The sequence below is a fragment of the Henckelia pumila genome, chromosome 4, assembly GCF_033568475.1.
Source record: "Henckelia pumila isolate YLH828 chromosome 4, ASM3356847v2, whole genome shotgun sequence".
NCBI lineage: Eukaryota > Viridiplantae > Streptophyta > Magnoliopsida > Lamiales > Gesneriaceae > Henckelia > Henckelia pumila.
This window is the reverse complement of record NC_133123.1, coordinates 36,945,372-36,964,232: the sequence shown is the minus strand read 5'-3', so window position 1 is coordinate 36,964,232 and position 18,861 is coordinate 36,945,372. Positions and strand designations below refer to the sequence as shown.

Below are 18,861 nucleotides of genomic sequence, written 5' to 3'. Positions count from 1 at the left end.
GATTGTTGTTGAATATTGTAAATTATTATTGCATGATTCAAATGTGAATCATTTTTACTTATCAAAATTATTGGGTATAAAAATATATATTTTTAAATAGATAAAACTGATAAACTGAGTTATATATAAAAAAGAGAAATTGGGAGGAAAACAAAGGAATTAAAGGAGAGTATATTAGGATTTATGTGGATTTTCCATAAATATTGTTCAGGATATGTTATACCACATATAATTAAGGATGAAAAATCTCATGAAATCTGTTATAATGACGGTCCTTGAGATTTGAGGAAAATTGATTTTTTTGTAAGTAAATAATAGGTGTGATTAAATTAATAAGTTCATCCTATGGTTATCAAGCCAGATTATCAAGCCAAGTAAACACACTTTATTATATTCAATATATATATATATCCCAAAAAAGAGAAAATAAATTTTTTTATCCATTAACTTATTTATTTTTTAGTTTTGGTCCATTAATTTTTCAAAGTTTAGTTTTGGTACATAACTTTTCGTTTTCGACTATTTTGGTCCAACTACTGATGTGACACCGAAAAATACCGACGCAATGCAAGAAAATGATAATGACATCGAAAAATGCTGACATATTAAACCGTCACGTCAGCAGTTGGACCAAAATAAAAAAAAAATTATGACATGAATGGTATGAAGGAATGAGATGAGAATGAAATGAGTATTCTCATGGACCCATCTTATTTCTCATATCTATGTTTGGTATGACCTTTGGAATGAAAATGACCATTCACATGATCAAAATGACTATTCTCATGTTCATAGGAATGATCATTCCATCCATTTTGAATGAGAATGATCATTCTCATTCTCACTCTCTCTTTTTATTTTTGTAAAGGATTTTATTCTATATTTAGTTTATGTCTAACAATCTACCCTAATAATGATAATAATATTAATAATACTAAAAATAATAGTTTAATATTATATATAAAACAACAAATTATTATATAATTATTTTACTATTATATAAAAATAATTATTATCACGTATAAATCATTATTAGTATTATGATTTATTTATTTATTTAACTATCATTATTATTATTTATAAAATATTAATTTTAAAAATTATTTATTATTATTATGATAAAAATATATATTATATTATTCATAAATAATATTAATAAAAATAATTATTATTATATTTTTTTTTATTGTTAGAATAATTATTTATTTTTATTATTATAAAAAATTATTATATTAAAAATTATTTTTTATTAATATATAAGTTAAATTAAACTAAATAGAATAGTTTTATAAAAGTATTAATTTAATATTTAATAATAATAATAATACTAATAATCTATTCAATATTATAAAAGATGAGCATGTTAAAGTAACTACCTTGAGGAAACCAAAATAATTTATTCCAAAATTACCCTTTTATATCCAATATTTCACTAAAAACTTCCCACTAACTTCATGACTTATTTATAAAAAAAAAACTACTCTTTTACACACACAAAGTGTGTGCATATTTTACTAGTAATAATAACATATATGAGTATTTATTATTATTTTTTTGCTTAAAAATATTTGATTATTAAAATAATTTCATTTCATTTTTTTTTTATTTTTTTTATATCAATCATTGGAATAATACAAGTACCATCGCATTCCCTTTTTTTATTTGATTTCAAAGTTGATTCAATTTTTATCTTATTCTATTCTAACGTACCAATTATGTGGTGTATAAAAATCAAAATTTAAAAAATTAACTAACAAAATCAAAAGTAGATAAGTTAATGGCAAAAGAAATCATGTCCAAAAATAAAAATAAAAAATCCATGATATCATTATCACCACCCATTGAGAAAAGTCATAAGAATTTGTCTCAATGATACAAAGGTTAGGTACTATCATCGTAAATCATCATCGATATTTTATTTTAAATATATGTCCAACTACATGAAATCGTGTGCCAACTACCTCTTCAGTTTGACTTGTTTAAATTTACTTTTTCGACATATCATTAATCAATTAATCAGTTTCTTTACATCTACCTAATGCTGCACGTACGCACATGCGTAGTGTCATGATTTGAGATGTCGTTGAATATAAAATATCTTACTAAACAAAAATTATAAATATAAATTTTATGTTTAGTACGGGTTCAAATTCTATTTTACATGGTAGAGTAGACAATACAAATAAAATTTCTTCATGTGGGGGGTTAATTTGGTCCCTTAGGACGCATGCAAAGAATAAAAAAAAATAGTGATAATGACATAAATATATAATATTTCATTTATATAGTCATGATCAAAACACTTAGTAATTATTATACATACCATCGGGAGTCAAACAAAACTAATTAATACATGAGACCAAATGTCATGACATTGAGTTAACACACATATATGATACTATAATAAGAGACATGTTACATTCATTTTAGTCCTAACGGCATCTTATCAACCTCAATGGCGTTGAAATGTCCGAAAAATTATGAGATATGCAAGAATATGGAGGGTTAAATAATTGAGTATTTAGTCAAAATTTATATCGAGGTGATAATTGTAATTATTTAAAAAATACAATAATGAGTGATATGTATCGGGATTTCCCTAGAGACTGTGATCAGAATGTGACGAAATTTTAAAACTTTTTATCAATCAAATTTAATGTGTGAAAAGAATATATATCACGGTCTAATTTTTTTGATGATTAGTTTGGCTTATCTCAATAGGATCGCAATTGTAGACTTTACCGTTTCCATGAACCAAAAATGTGCAAATACTCCGCTAACCAACCAAATATAGAGCTACCTAGCTCGCAATAGATGACACTAACAATCTATTTGATTTACCTCACAACAGAAGATACTAGACATTTATTTGATTTATGTGAACGAGATATTTAATATCGACATGGTTAACTTTCAGAGCATACCCCACAATACTTTAAAGTCACAGTTCATGACTTCTCTTTGTTATAATGAGGTTTGCAGCACCTCAACTAATGCAACAATTACAATACTGGTAATAACGCAACACTTAACACTTGAATAATCTTCACTAGATTGATGTGTGCTTGTGTTCTTCGACTCTCAGATGATAGACTTGCTTTCTCGATTGAGTGGGTAAACTGAATGAGTTCAATTTATGTCTCATGTCTTGAATGTGTATACGAAAATTCTTGAGGAGTCGGATAATTGAATCAACAGATGAGTGGGTATTTATACATCCACATACAACGGCTCTACTTGAATTCAAATCATTGGTCGTTAGCTTGTATTTTCCGCGACATTCTCTAGCACCATCGTACACTGCTGTATTTCTGCTTTCGGGGCTTTTGTCTGATACCGAAGACTTTATCCACAAAGGATTCGTTGAATCGATTTTATCGTTTACGATCTTTAATCAGTTTGGATGAGGGAGACTTGATTAAGTTTATCTCCATAAACTTAATTAAGTTGATAAAGTGAGTATCAGTTTATCTTTTGCTCGACTACTTTGCTGACTGAGTGGTAATTGGACTTTGTATAAAATGAAATCATTTCATCTTTTATTTACCGATGATCAGTTCAGTTGATCTCTTGATTTTGCCTTGAGAACTTTCGGTCAGTTAGTGTCTTTTGTGTTCGGTATTTGATCAGTTGATCTCTGAAATTTCTTGATCTGAATCAATTATCAAAACTCTGTAGTTCCTCTCTCAAAAAAAAAAAAAAAACTCTGTAGTTCCAACTCATACTCTTTGGATAATTATTAAGCAAATAAACTCATAAAAATATTAAAAAATATATAAAAGAAAGAATTTATTGGGACAACTCTGGGACGTATGTATGATATACGACACACACGAGAAATATCGATACATCGACACGTGTGTTTATATATATTGATACCCCGGTAAGGTAAGCCGGGTGATGTCAAGGACCCGGGTGACCTTAAGGGCTCGGATAATCATCGGAGCCCGGGTAAAAACACGGAGGCCTGACATTTAAGGGAGGGAGTTCAGGGGTTGGAGAGATGGGGCATCCCGGTCTTGAAGCAAGACCCGGGCTTTGTATTTTCAAAAGCCAAGAAGAGACCACGTCTGCTTTGTGTGTACTGACTTTGTTATGAACCAAATCATTAGTAATCACGTTTTAACGGTATGGACCTCCCCAGAGATTACGAGAGACGTCTAGTCACATTTAATGATATCTTATCACATTTAAATTTGTCAGTTAGCCCATGCTGTGTAATCATTAAATAACCAAGTTGATCAGGTATAAATTCCAGGCTCCTGGGTCTAATTAAGGTACGTTCATTATCACCTATCACAATTATCTCGCACACACTCACCCTTTCAAATTCTCAAGCCCACTCTATACATATTAACTTGATTTAAGCATCAGAGTGGCGACACCGAAAACTCCTCCGGCTTCCCACTTACGAGTTTCTTTGTTTATGGTGTGTAGACCTCATCCGAGACGAGACAAAGAAGCTTGCTGCTAATTTACCCGGGACTATACCCACCCCGCGGGAATCCATTTTATGATCTTCGCATCATTGGCGCCATCTGTAGGAAAGTGAGTCTAAGACATAGATATGAGCATCATCGATGATCCAGAAGGTTCCCAGCGCGTGATAGCGGCCATCCAAGAGCGAATGGATGTCATGGTAGATGTTGTTGTGCTGAGAGTCTTGGCTGCACAACGGGAAGGGAGAGAAGATGGCCAGGGTAAGGAGAAGGAGAAAGAGAAGGAGAAGGAGAAGGAGTTGGAGGGAAAGAAGGAAAAAGACAGAGAAAAATAAGGAGAGTCTTTTCGGTCCTTAGTTAAGAAGGCTCCTCGAAAATTTGAGGACCTATTGGCCCGGGCTGAGAAATACATCAACATGAAGAGGCGCAACGGCAAAAGCGGGAGAAGGATAGAAGAGAGGGGAATAAGGAGAAGGGAAGCAGGAATGTCCAAGGAGGGGGGAGCCAGGATCATCCGGGGAGACTCTCCACATATGCTCCCTAGAAGATGGCTCGAGACCGGGGAGTCCACATGTGCGAGGAAGATACCCGGCCAGTACCTCAAAAAATATCGGGGAAGTATTGCTCGGTTCATCAAGTGAACACTCATGATACCAGCGAGTGTCGGAGACTCATGATGGAGCCGAAGAAGCCTGTATCGGAGGAGACGAGACACGCGGAGAAAAAGCACCGGGGACTCCCCTGGGTTCCAAGGCCTGTCGCTCCAAGGCTCAACATCTAAAGATGTTGCGTGGATGTTAATTAGTAAATCTTCTGGGACAGCGAAGCAAGTTCTAGACCGACTATTTTTGAGAGGTGTGGTGATACCCCGGTAAGGTAACCCGGGTGATGTCAAGGACCCGGGAAGTCTTGAGGACCTGGGTGACCTTAAGGGCTCGGATAATCATCGGAGCCCGGGTAAAAATACGGAGGCCTGTCATTTAAGGGAGGGAGTTCAGGGGTTGGAGAGATGGGGCCGCCCAGTCTTGAAGCAAGACCCGGGCTTTGTATTTTCAAAATCCAGAAAGAGGTCACGTCGGCTTTGCGTGTGCTGACTTTTGTTATGGACCAAATCATTAGTAATCAAGTTTTAACGGTATGGGCCTCTCCAGAGATTATGGGAGACGTCTAGTCGTATTTAATGACATCTTATCACATTTAAAGTTGTGAGTTAGCCCATGTTGTGTAATCATTAAATAACCCAGTTGATCAGGTATAAATATCAGGCTCTCGGGCCTAATTAAGGTACATTCATTATCATTTATCACAATTATCTCGCACACACTCACTCTCTCAAATTCCCAAACTCACTCCATATATCTTAAGCTGATTTAAGCATCGGAGTGGCGACACTGAAAACCTCTCCGGCTTCCCACTTACGAGTTTCTTTGTTTCTGGTGTGTAGACCTCATCTGAGACGAGACGAGGAAGTTTGTTGCTATTTTAACCGGGACTTTTCCCACCCCCGAGAATCCATTTTATGATCTTCACATTATATATTTATCAATTATATATTTATTCGAGATTTAAAAACGCAACATCCTGAAAAAAATGAGCAAGATCCTGCTATATGTTATTAGAATACTGCTATATGTACAACGAAAATATCGTTACAATGATATTTACAACAATTATATTGTTATATTTTGTTATTGGGGAGTGTTATTCACACTCTATTTTTTGTTAAATAAACTCCATTTTTAATTTTTGTGCATTAGTTGACAATTATATCCTTTATTTGATTGCTCTTATTTTTAGTAAATTATCAATAGTACTATTAATTCCTAAACTGTTACCTAAAATATTAACCATTCAAAATTAATGTGTAATTTGTATATATCCTTTAATAAATAAAAACTCAAGACAAAAATTAAAAGTATGATTTATTTAACTAAATATTGGTTTTTTTAAATTTTAATTAACGTATTATTTTATTTATTTACGATTATTTAAAACAAGTAATGTTATTCTCAAAGAAAAAATTTAATGTTGCTTAGATTCCATTGTTTTAATATGTTAATCAATCTTAATATCTTACAAATGATATATTGGTAATAAAAACTTAAATAATATATCATCGATAAAATTTATAGTTAAAATATTTTTTAAATAACACTCTTCATTAAAATATATATATATAATTTAATTTAATATTTATTATTTATTTACATAAAATTGATAGAGTTAAAATAATAAATTATGTTATAAATATAACGTTGATAATCATTTGATAGATTAATTAAATATTATAAAAAATAATGCACATACATTATTATTTTTTTTTATCACAAATTGTAACATAATTTGTATTTTTCGAAGTTTTAAATTTTAATAAGTTTTTATTAAATTAAAATGTTTTATATCTCAATAGTTTATATCTTTTTTATGATTTTACGGTTTATCAATATTTTGTGCCATATTAAAATTTGATATAAAATATGTCTATTATCACATTTTTAGATTAAAATATTTTTTTATATTCTATTTAGGTATGGTAAAATTTTTGATAGTTTTTAAAAATATTTTATTTTAGTTGTTGATATACAAAAATATTGTATATGAGTGTTTTTTGAAAGTAAATAAGAAATTTAAAATACAAGAAAAGTTAGTTTAAGGGCAAATTTCTCTAATTATAAATTATATATAAAAGGTGAAGTGTGATCAACAATTTTTGAAGTGTAAATAGCACTCTCCTTTGTTATTATATCGCAAGATTATATTTTGCATTCGATGTATCATAAAATTTATGATTTAGACATATATTATGTATATATTTAAACTATTTTAGCAATAAAAATTTATAAATTTAAGAGATGATAGAATATTAAATTTATTTTCATCTTTAAATGAATAATTTATTTTTACATATTTGAATGTAATATTTCTTTGTTTAAAAAAAACTATCTATAACTAAAACAAAATTTATTGGTATTCGAATTCCGTGTACACATAAAAAAAAAATGTTTGGATGTTAAATTTTTTTATTTACCAATATTTTGTTATATTTTTTAGATGAAACAACAAAATATAAAAGGATTTTTTTGTTTTGTATCCAATTTTTAGTGAATATCTAAAATTTTTAGAACATAAAAATAATAATTACACTCATTTACGTATACATAGAATTTTTAAAATATACCAATATATATTTTGTTTTATATTATGAAAAAGTTTATATATAAATTTAATATTGATATCATATCCTTCCGTGAATTTGCAAGCAACACCCGTGACGAAAGTACACACGTGGTGGACAGAACGGATCAGACTTGACCCGGTTCATCGTTTGGATTTTTTTAGATTTATTTGCATCAAATATTTTTGTAAAATATTGAAAATGCACACTTCTCCCCTGTGAAATTTTAATAAGCATTTTTAACTCCGACCTTTTAAAAAATTAGCACACTCGCCCCTTTAGATGAGTGATTGTTGCGCACGCGCCCCACATGCGACTGAGCAAAGATTTTGATAATTTTGTTTTGCACCAAATACCCATATAAAATATTAAAAATTCATATTTGACCCATGTGAAAATAATTTTTAAATATACTCAACCCATAATACGCAATTTTTATTAAAATCTATTATAAAATATTTACCAAACATTTTTCGTTTTATTAATTTTATTTTTAATTTTTAATTTATTATGATTATATAATTATTTTATAAAAAATATTATTATTTTATCTTGTTATCATTATTTTATTAAACTTTTTATTCTTTCCAACTTTTCTATTAAAAATGCATTCATAAACAAGATTTAAATATCTAAAAGTATCAAAATATTAAATCAAAATGATAAGTGCATGATAAGTACCAAACATTTTTAATTTTATTTATTTTTATTTTTTATTTTAAATTTATAATTTATAATTAATTTATTTCTAAAAAAATTATTACTTTATCTCGTTATCATTATTTTATCAAATCACTTCGTGTTTTCAACTTCTCTATTAACACATGATTTATAAATAAATATTTAAATATCTAAAAACATCAAAATATTGAACCAAATGATAAGTTCATGAATGTTACTTTTTCGATTTAGAATTATATAAGCGTGTTATTTTTATTATTTATTACAAATTGTGCAATGTATATTTTCGAAAAATTTAAATTTTGGTTCAATAATGTATAGTCACAAATTGAGAAAGCAATATGTTTGAACTTATCAGTTTAGTTTAATATTTTGGTACTTGAAATTATTTAAATACTTATTTATGAATGCATGTTTAATGAAAAATTTGGAAATACGAAGTGAATTTAATAAAATAATGATAACATGATAAAGTAATAATATTTTTTAGAAAATAATTAATTAATGATAATACATTTAAAATAAAAAAATAAAAATTAATAAAACAAAAAAAAAATGTTTGCTAAATATTTATAATTGGATTTTATTAAAAATTATGTATTATGGGTTGAATATATTTAAAAATTATTTTCACAGGAGTCAAATATACATTGTTAATATTTTACAGGGGGTATTTGGTGCAAAAAAAAATATTAAAACTTTGTCCAGTCGTATGAGGGGTGCGTGCACAACAATCACTCATCTAAAGGGGCGAGTGTGCTAATTTTTTAAAAGATCAGGATTGAAGATGCCTATTAAAATTTCGTAGGAAAGAAGTATGCATTTTCAATATTTCACAGGAGTGGTTGGTACAAATAACTTGTTTTTTTTTTTTTTGCCGATTTAATTCCGGTACAGATGGTCTCGGATTCAGCAGATACTACATTAACACGTTGTCGCGGTCTCCCGGATTGTACTAGATTCATAAAGTATTAAAGTTTTCAAAAATGCTATATTTTTTATTAATTTTTATATTATTTTTAATGAATAGCCCATTCTTCCCACCATGTTTCGAACTTCGTGCCCCCATTTATAATGTATTTACTATTTATTATAGTCGTCTCGACTCGATGGTTGTTTATTATTATTATTATTATTATTATTATTTGATGGGTTACACCTAAAAATTCAATTGGGCCTGAACCCAATCATAAAAGTCCATTTCAAAAATTTTTGAGGCCCAAACTTATTTAAATATTATATATATTTAATTAATTCAAGCAGGCCCTGTTACAAAAGCCCATAAGAGGCTTAAGCCCGTGACACTCTCCGAATATCTATAAATAGCTCAATTCCTCTCATTATTAAGGTACACACTCTATAGTTACATGTTCTAGTTCTTAGAACTTTTATTGGCCAAATACTGACTTGAGCATTGGAGTGTCTTCGCTGGGCAACCCCCGGCGCCACTCACTTTGCTTTATGATGCAGGTGACAACCCACGAAGTTCGTTCTCCATAACTGTTTGAGTATTAATCCGATTACCCGGATCTCCATATATTACCCAAATTCTCTACAATCGGGTAATATCAATTTTTTGCAACATTATTATTATTATTATTATTATTATTATTATTATTATTATTATTAATAGGATTTGATTTTTCTCTTGCTTATGAGCTCACTGCCCACGTCATTAAAGCTTTGCTGCGAAAGGTTCATTGATTTTGCTATAAATACCGTGGTTTGACAAGGCATTTCTTGTTCTTGTATCCATTTTTCTTGAAATTCTTTTTCCTACTAGAGAGCGGAGATTGCATTCCCCTATGGCCAAATCACCGGAAACAGAGCACCCAGTGAAGGCTCTTGGATGGGCTTCACACGACACTTCTGGGGTTTTAGCTCCTTTCAAGTTCTCCAGAAGGTACAGATCCGAGTTTACATTTGTTTTTTTTTTTTCAAGATTTTGTAGAACTGAGAATTAAATAATGAAAGCTTTGAGCTTTTTTTGTTGTGTTAAAAATGGCTTTTTTTGTGGTTTAATTTCTGTTGCCGCATTTTTGTAGGGCTACTGGGGAGCATGATGTGCAGTTCAAAGTCAAGTACTGTGGCGTGTGCCATTCTGATCTTCATATGGTCAAGAACGAGTGGGGCTTTACTATTTATCCTATTATTCCTGGGTAAGATTTATACTGTGTGTGTGTGTTCATATGTAATTATTATGTGGAAATGTGTTCTTGATGTGTAATAATGGTTCATGGGTTCTTCATATGGGCAAGAACAAGTTTGGGGGGGATTCGCTCTATATTCTTTTGTTCTTGGGGAAGATTTTATCTTGTTTGTGTGTTAATGTGTAAATTTTTTGTGGATACGTTTTTCTTGATTTTGTGCTGTTATTTAGGAGGAGTTCAAGGGAGATTTTTGCACTTTGTGGGTTGGTGATGATCTCGGTTGCAAAATGATAAAAGTTGAATTTGATTTTTTCAAGTGGAAAATGAGAAGATTTGTTTTTACTATTTTGTGTTAGTTCTTGCTCTAATGTTGACTTTTTGATCCTTTGTTGTTGCCCTATGGCTGTATAGGTATGTCTGATCCTCAACTTAATTTGAATATTTATGTAAGAATTTGATGTATTTACTTGTGACAATACGGTAACCTTGCAAAAGGGGCTTGATATTTATACTTAATTTTCTTGATATGTAGGCATGAGATTGTGGGGATAGTTACTGAGGTAGGTGCAAAGGTTGAGAAATTCAAGGTTGGAGACAAAGTAGGTGTGGGGTGCTTGGTCGGATCATGCCGCGACTGTGATCAGTGCGATATCGATCTCGAAAATTACTGTCCCAAACAAATACTCACATACAGTATGCCTTACACTGACGGGAGCGTTACATATGGGGGTTATTCTAATCTCATGGTTGCTGACGAGCATTTCGTCATTCGTTGGCCTGAGAATCTGCCTCTTGATATTGGTGCTCCTCTCTTATGTGCTGGGATCACAACTTACAGCCCATTAAGGTACTTTGGACTTGACAAGCCGGGGTTGAAAGTCGGTATAGTTGGTCTTGGTGGCCTCGGCCATGTAGCCGTGAAGTTTGCTAAGGCTTTCGGGACTCATGTGACGGTCATCAGTACGTCGATTAATAAAAAGAAGGAAGCTATTGAAAGTCTTGGCGCCGATGAGTTTTTAGTTAGCCGTGATCCTGAGCAGATGCAGGTTTCTTTCTTCTCATTTCTGTGGATTACTTTCTTCTACTCTGGTACAGTGTAAATTTACTAACATCGAATCTAATCGATTTTGCGTGCATAGGCTGCAGCAGGAACATTGGATGGAATCCTCGATACGGTGTCCGCGGTTCATCCCCTAGTACCTTTGATAACTTTGTTAAAGCCCAATGGAAAGCTTATCTTGGTTGGTGCTCCAGAAAAGCCACTTGAGTTTCACACCTTTCCTCTGATTCAAGGTGAGAATAAAATGTGTTAAAGATTAAGGGTAAAAGTCATTAAAGAATATGCGTAAATTTTCGTGGATATCATAAGATTCATAACGAAAGAACCGAACACGCTGAATAAATTTTAATAATTTTTCTTCATTTCTATTGAGTGTTCTATTTCTTACTGATATATACTTTTTGTGGACTGCGATCCTTTCGTTTTTAGACTCCGTGGACTCCACAAATACAAACTCATATTCACTTGTTTATTTTGTCACCATGGGTAAAAAAATGAATAATAGGTAGGAAGACAATATCCGGAAGTGCAATTGGGGGCCTGAAAGAGACTCAAGAGATGATCGATTTTGCAGCAAAGAACAATATACTGCCGGATGTGGAGATGATCAATATAGATTACATAAACACGGCTATGGAGCGTCTCCTGAAATCTGATGTGAAGTATCGGTTCGTAATTGACATTGAAAAATCGTTGAAAGCTGAGTAAGGCTTTAGAAAAGTTTGCTTCTTGATCGGTGGTTGTTTCGGAGAATGGGAATAAGCGATTCTTGTGTCGTGTTTTTGTAATTTTTTTTTTTTTTTTGGTTTCCGAGACAGAACATTAAGTGATCTTGTTGTATCACGTTTATGATCAGCCTATGTACGGTGAAAGACGGCTTCATTTCAATTTTAATGATGGTTTTGCAGCTTTGCTTCTTGTTTTCATCTACCTTTTTCGTGGTGTTTGTAGTTTATTATTATGTTTTTTGAGCTCGTTTGTAGTTTATTATTTGTTTGTAAAAGATAAGGAATTTGCATATGACAAGCATTGATGATGACGCATATATTTTCCTGCCGGATTCTTCCGCATAAGTTTTGGTCCTTTTGGATCATTTCATCTTGGAACGTTTCCCCACTCAAAAATGGCCGAATGAATAGCAATTGATCCAATTTTAATGTTTCTTATTGGAAATGATTATTTTTTAGATTGCTAAATAAATATTGAGTCCCATAACTTTAGAAATTATTTTTCACATACTTTTTGTATTTGATTTGATTGATTTGAAGTTGGTTTTGGAAGTTACTTTTGGAGTTCCTAAATAGTAACATCATGCAATAGAAAAATATGGAAAATGTGGTGGTGAATAGTAGAGAACAGAGGAATTGTTATTATTGGAGACCTTTGTTTACATTAGGGCCTAGGGGTGGTATAGGGTCGGGACTCGTTCCGTGATTTTTTATTAAATTTTTTTTTTCTGATCCCGTACTTGAGAAATGTCGGAACTCGAATGTTCGAGGGTCCCGAACATTCGGGAACTTGTGGGGTCAGAACAGAATAATCCCGAATAATAATTTTTTTAAAAAAATTATATGAAAATATTTTTTGAAAAAAAATTTTGTGAACAAACTCAAACAATTTCTTAGTATATTACAAATAAATTAAAATTTTTTTGTATATAACTATTAAAAACTAAAAATCTTCTTAGTACATTACAAAAAAATTAAAACAACTATTTGATTAATACAATAAAAACATATGATTATTCATAATAATAAAAAAACAAAATGAAAATTTATAACTCCACGTTAATATTAAAATAGATAAATATAAATATCAAAAAATAATTATTTAGTAGATAATTATAAAAATTAATATTAAAACAGATAATTATAAAAAAATATTTCTATCTTTTTAATTAAAAAATAAAATTAAAAAAATATTATTAATATATTTGGATCGGTTCGAAAATTCCGTCAGATAGAGTTGTTGATTCTGATTGCGAAATTGATCGGGTCGGAAAAATTTTCGGATGGAAACGAGTTAGAAATCAAGAATGGTCGAGAATTTTGTCAATTTTGTCAACCCTAAGTTACATGGTATGTTGATGGAGGTAAAATTTTCCGTTTTACTTGGAGTTTTAAGTCGTGGTATTCTTTGTTCGAACAAGTTTTGTTTGCATGAATTATTAAAATTTAAATGGACTAAACATTATCTATAAACAAAATACAATAAGGGTCCGCTTGATTCATGTGATGAGATTATTAAAGAGAGTTGATAAATAAAAAATATGAGAGAATATATAATACTACCATTTAATAAGAAAGTTGTTTGGTTCCTTTTTTAAAGTTAGAATATTATTTACTGACATATATTGTTTGACAAAGATACCCTTTAATCATATGCAAATTTACACTCAATTATTGCGCTTTAGAAAGAAGACAAGAATTTAGGGTCATGGATAAAAGGGTAAATACACTGCACAATCTCAAGTACTGTTTACAAAATATTCACAATACCTGCTCTTTTAAGTGGACTTATTGTTCGTGCATTTCAGGCCTTTTGGGTCAATCAATGTCGAGCCCTTGGGTTATCAAACGAAGAGTGAATGTTGAACCAAACACCGGTTTAATTATTAATCATGCCCTAATACCCCTACCAAACGGTAAAAAACTTACTAAAATTCAATTAATATATTTTTATTAAAAATTCAATAATAAATTATATAGGGTTTATGTCTTAAACACGATAAATGATGAGCAGTTTATTTTTCTCTAGTTAAAATAAATGCTATCACATTAGACGGTGTAATCACATAAATATTTTTCAACAAGATATAGAAACCCCAATTTGTGAAAATTAAATAAGGTAATATTTGAGAGAACTTTTAGGAATCAATTTTCAGTTTTTCGTTAACAAAATTTCAAAAAATTTCAAAATTTTGTTAAGAAAAATGAGAATTTTTTTTTAAAAGCACAACCAAATACTACCAAAGTCAATCACTCAACAACAATTGTGTTTGCCGAAACCTACAACAAGTCAAGAAAAATATCAATTTAAAATCTTATGATCAAATCGAGTCAAATACATCAATATTGTTTGCATATATTCCCACGAGACTAGACTAACAAATGTCTCGTTTTCCTACCTAGATTTAACCATGTATATATATATATATATCAATTTCACTGATCAAACAAGAAAACATACATATTTTTCGAACTCATATATAAATGTTTTTTTATTTATACGAGACATTCAATTTATACTTTCAATGAAAAATAATATATTTCACATAAAAATTAATACATTTTATAAATAGAATTCGATCAAACTATATATAATAAAATTTTAAAATTAAATCGTGAGATGATTTTACTATTTTAGTGTTCAAGAGAAAACCAATACTGAAATTAAGGCTATACATTTTTTTTTCATAGAAAAACATGTAAATTGTAAAGTAGTGAAATACCGTACGTAAGTCCTGCGATGTTAGACATTGCTGATAAAATAAAACTCGGCGAAAGAATCACTCCGGTAGCAGCTCCGCCCGAGAATGTCGGCGGTGAAACCCCAGCAGACGTCGTCCACCGCCGCCTTCTTTACTCTCCGAGGCTCCCTACTCACTCTCAGTATCCTAACACTAGTGTCCTTCACTTACATTTCCTTTAAATCCCTCAACTCCCCGTCTCTTCAATCCCCCGATTCCCCTCTCACCTCTCAATCTCAGGTACCACCATTTAATTTAATCAAGTAATTCTAATCTTTCACTCTTTTTTCACAATATGATTTCACCAATTTTCAATTTTTTTATTTTAAATTTTAAGGTGAAAAACGATGCAGATTTGGTTACTGCGGACGGATCTGCGGCATCAGATAAAGATTGGAATGATGCGAGTGATGATGAATATGGAGACGTTTTCCACAGTCCGAAGGTGTTTAGGTTGAACTATGAGGAAATGGAGACAAGATTTAAGGTTTACGTATATTCGGATGGGGATCCGAATACCTATTACCAAACCCCGAGGAAGCTGACGGGGAAGTACGCGAGCGAGGGGTACTTTTTCCAGAATCTTAGAGAGAGCAATTTCGTGACTGATGATCCGAATCTTGCAGATTTGTTCTTCATTCCGATCTCTTGTCATAAGATGCGAGGCAAGGTACTATGACACCGTAGATTTGATTGAACATTTAAATTTGTGTGTATGTCTTTTCTTTTTTTATGCTTGATTGTTGAATCACGATTCCTTTCCCCTTGTTCGGTGGTGGAATGCTTTCGATAGCAGTTTCCCTTAGAGAGTGATGCGTCCATAACATGGCATTCACAGTCATCTCTCTTGCTGCTGCCCCCAGTTACCATGTGTATTGTTTCCACTTGCCATAACAACTGGCCTTGAATGGTTTGGATTCTGGAACGGAACCGAACACCCTTGGTTAGTTCCAGTTTCCGTATGATCATCGTCAGGCAAAAAATGGCGTGATTTATGAGTACTCTATCTTTGGAACGGAACCAAACACCCTTGAATTATATTAGTTAAGTCGTCGAATATGCTCCAGGATTTTGAAATTAAGAGTTAAGACTTATTTATACGACAGGTTCCACTTTACTTATGTAAACACGTAGTTGAATTGTATAAATTAAGTTGTCGAATATGCTCCAGGATTTTGAAATTTAGACTTATTTTAGTGACAGGTTCCACTTTTCTATATTTATAGAATCTAACGGTACTGAGAAAAGGTTTTAATTCCAGTTTTAAGAGACACCTCTTTAGGTTTTGGTTAACAGTTTGAAAGGATCTGTTGTCAGATCTTAGCCATAGCTGTCACTGCATGCTCATAAAATGATGCACTTATGTTTCATATGATTTTCTATCCATTTTCAAAAACGTTGATGTCAGATGCTCTAAATTTTATTATGCAGTGTTAGTTATAGTTTTGGCCTTTGAGTCATTGGTCTGTTTTCTAGCTTGTTTTTACCTGTTTTTATTAATGTAAGAAATCTTGATTTTGGGTTGGAACTGGGTTATTGCTGTTACATCTGCTGTCAAACATTTGTGCCGATGAACCACCATGCAATTTATCTTTATTTAACTTGCAGGGAATATCTTATGAGAATATGACCATAATCGTCCAGAACTACGTGGACAGCTTAATGTCCAAATATCCATATTGGAACAGAACACTGGGTGCAGATCATTTCTTTGTTACTTGCCATGATGTTGGTGTGAGGGCCACTGAAGGACTTCCAAATTTGATAAAAAATTCGATTCGCGTTGTTTGCTCTCCAAGTTATGATGTTGGCTTCATACCGCATAAAGATGTTGCTCTCCCACAAGTTCTTCAACCATTTGCCCTTCCAGCTGGAGGAAATGATGTGGAAAATAGGTATTTCATGGCATTTAACCTCATGAATTTTTGTCCTCTGCCATTCAGGTTTATTCACCTATCATTTTGATGTTGCTAAAATGGTCTGTTACTTGACCTTTTTGGTTACTACCTGTAGCTTGAGAATACACCTATGAGGGATCTCTATCTTCTGTAAAATCGTTTCTTAGTTATTAGAAATCATAGCGATTTGAAATTTACTCTTCTTTTTGAGATGTCCGACAGTATTTTTCTCTTAATGCCCTAACTTATTTCAACTCATGTTCATGTAGCTAAAATTTTTATTTTCAGGACGATTCTCGGTTTCTGGGCCGGGCATAGAAATTCTAAAATCAGGGTCATTCTGGCGCGTGTATGGGAAAATGATACAGAACTTGATATTTCAAATAACAGAATTAACAGGGCGACTGGACATCTTGAGTATCAAAAGAGATTTTATAGAAATAAGTTCTGCATTTGTCCTGGTGGCTCTCAGGTGAATAGTGCCCGCATAACAGATTCTATACATTATGGATGCATACCTGGTGAGAACTTAATCCTTTTTACTCCTGAACCATGCCTTCTCACTTTTCACTGCCCTCCACTATTTTAAACTTCAGTGGGAAACGATAATTTAGCTTGTCATCTCTCATGTGTTGTCTCTAATGCATCCAAGAAAACCAGAAGCGAAAAAACAAACTTACAACTGGCTGTGGTTACCATTTACAGCAAAGTGCATAAAAAATAATTGATTTGGATAATCCTCGTGTTATGAAACGTACACAAAAGTTAATTATCAAAATTTTCCATGATTCAGGTATATCATTGCTTTCTAATCGTTTTTAATGGTTGTCACAGTGATACTTTCCGATTTCTATGACTTGCCATTCAATGATATTCTAAATTGGAGAAAATTCGCGGTGGTACTGAAGGAGAGAGATGTTTATCAGCTTAAACAAATTCTTAAGAATATAACACAAGCAGAATTTGTCACACTGCACAACAATTTGGTCAAGGTATGAATCTAGCCTTGCTGCAGAATCTTCAACCAATATGTGATTATTAATTGTGTGATGCTTTTTTTTTTCCTTCTCGAGTAACCATATTCTCTTTCTTCTTTTATAGAAGTTAATCGACTTTAGCAGGCTCTAATTACAAGGTTGTTTCATGCTTTTGATATACTCTATCGTCAGGTCCAGAAGCACTTCCAATGGAACTCGCCGCCTGTGAAACACGATGCGTTCCATATGGTCATGTATGAGCTTTGGTTAAGGCACCATGTTATCAAATACTAACTCTTAAACCAACTAGTGAGGTGAGCAGGACAATGGTCAGGTAGCCTCGGTTGTGAATATGAAGGCTTGTAAATTGCCACATGATAGTCGCAGATGATTTTAATGGTTCATTCATTCTTGTCTCTCTTTATTGAAATTCTGTAGCTTGAGATAGAATATAGAAGCTCTGGTACTGGTTCGTTCTGTAATTCGTCGAGCACTTATTGTAGGCATCAAAAGAATTTTGGATCAGGCAATTGTGACTGTTTCAAAATCTGCACCTGATAGATTGTTTTGGCAAAGCTGTCTGATTCTCAGATCCATGGTTTCACTTATATAAGTCTCTGGAAAATGATTCCCCTGATATATACTTTCACAGTAATCCTTAAATTTATGAAAATGGTACTCTTGTTTTATGCTCTTCTCATGGTATCGATGCAAGATGAGATTATAACGCTAGTTGTTTTTGGATTTAATTGACGGTATGCCGTTTGAATAACCAAGTAGAAATTATTGAAACCTTTCATGTTGATCATATTACAAAAGTTAAAATGTTGATTAGCCTTCTTCCGGTTATCATTTCGTTTGACAAATAATTAATTTATCGCACTTTTTTTAATTGATTTATTAAAATATTCTTTAGACGTATATATGATTTGTTTATGAATAGGTCTTCTATGAAATGGTTTCACAGATTTTTATTCGTGAGTCAGGTTAACTTTAGCTACATTTTTTTCAC

At 31.8% G+C, this 18,861-nt stretch overlaps 2 protein-coding genes across 2 annotated transcripts; both read left to right on the top strand.

Moving 5' to 3' along the window:
* Positions 1-10,038: 10,038 nt before the first annotated feature.
* Positions 10,039-12,417, top strand: LOC140860118 (8-hydroxygeraniol dehydrogenase-like). The gene is made up of 5 exons (XM_073262932.1): positions 10,039-10,198; positions 10,341-10,454; positions 10,978-11,491; positions 11,585-11,738; positions 12,011-12,417. Exons 1-5 carry the CDS (start codon positions 10,101-10,103, stop codon positions 12,211-12,213), a joined length of 1,083 nt encoding a protein of 360 aa, XP_073119033.1. The 5' UTR covers positions 10,039-10,100; the 3' UTR covers positions 12,214-12,417.
* Positions 12,418-14,953: 2,536 nt separating this feature from the next.
* LOC140865642 (probable glycosyltransferase At5g03795) lies at positions 14,954-18,477 on the top strand. Its single transcript, XM_073270354.1, has 6 exons — positions 14,954-15,214; positions 15,312-15,644; positions 16,583-16,869; positions 17,161-17,393; positions 17,707-17,864; positions 18,042-18,477. The coding sequence occupies exons 1-6, from the start codon at positions 15,041-15,043 to the stop codon at positions 18,141-18,143; spliced, it is 1,287 nt and encodes a 428-aa protein (XP_073126455.1). The 5' UTR covers positions 14,954-15,040; the 3' UTR covers positions 18,144-18,477.
* Positions 18,478-18,861: the final 384 nt, after the last annotated feature.

Excerpts from the sequence above, each read along its gene's own strand:
- LOC140860118 (XM_073262932.1), top strand. The coding sequence starts at position 10,101 with ATGGCCAAATCACCGGAAACAGAGCACCCAGTGAAGGCTCTTGGATGG. Across the intron at positions 10,199-10,340 it reads CCTTTCAAGTTCTCCAGAAG|GGCTACTGGGGAGCATGATG; the intron begins GTACAGATCCGA and ends GCATTTTTGTAG. Across the intron at positions 11,739-12,010 it reads CACCTTTCCTCTGATTCAAG|GTAGGAAGACAATATCCGGA; the intron begins GTGAGAATAAAA and ends AATGAATAATAG.
- LOC140865642 (XM_073270354.1), top strand. The coding sequence starts at position 15,041 with ATGTCGGCGGTGAAACCCCAGCAGACGTCGTCCACCGCCGCCTTCTTT. Across the intron at positions 15,215-15,311 it reads CTCTCACCTCTCAATCTCAG|GTGAAAAACGATGCAGATTT; the intron begins GTACCACCATTT and ends TTAAATTTTAAG. Across the intron at positions 17,865-18,041 it reads TGCACAACAATTTGGTCAAG|GTCCAGAAGCACTTCCAATG; the intron begins GTATGAATCTAG and ends CTCTATCGTCAG.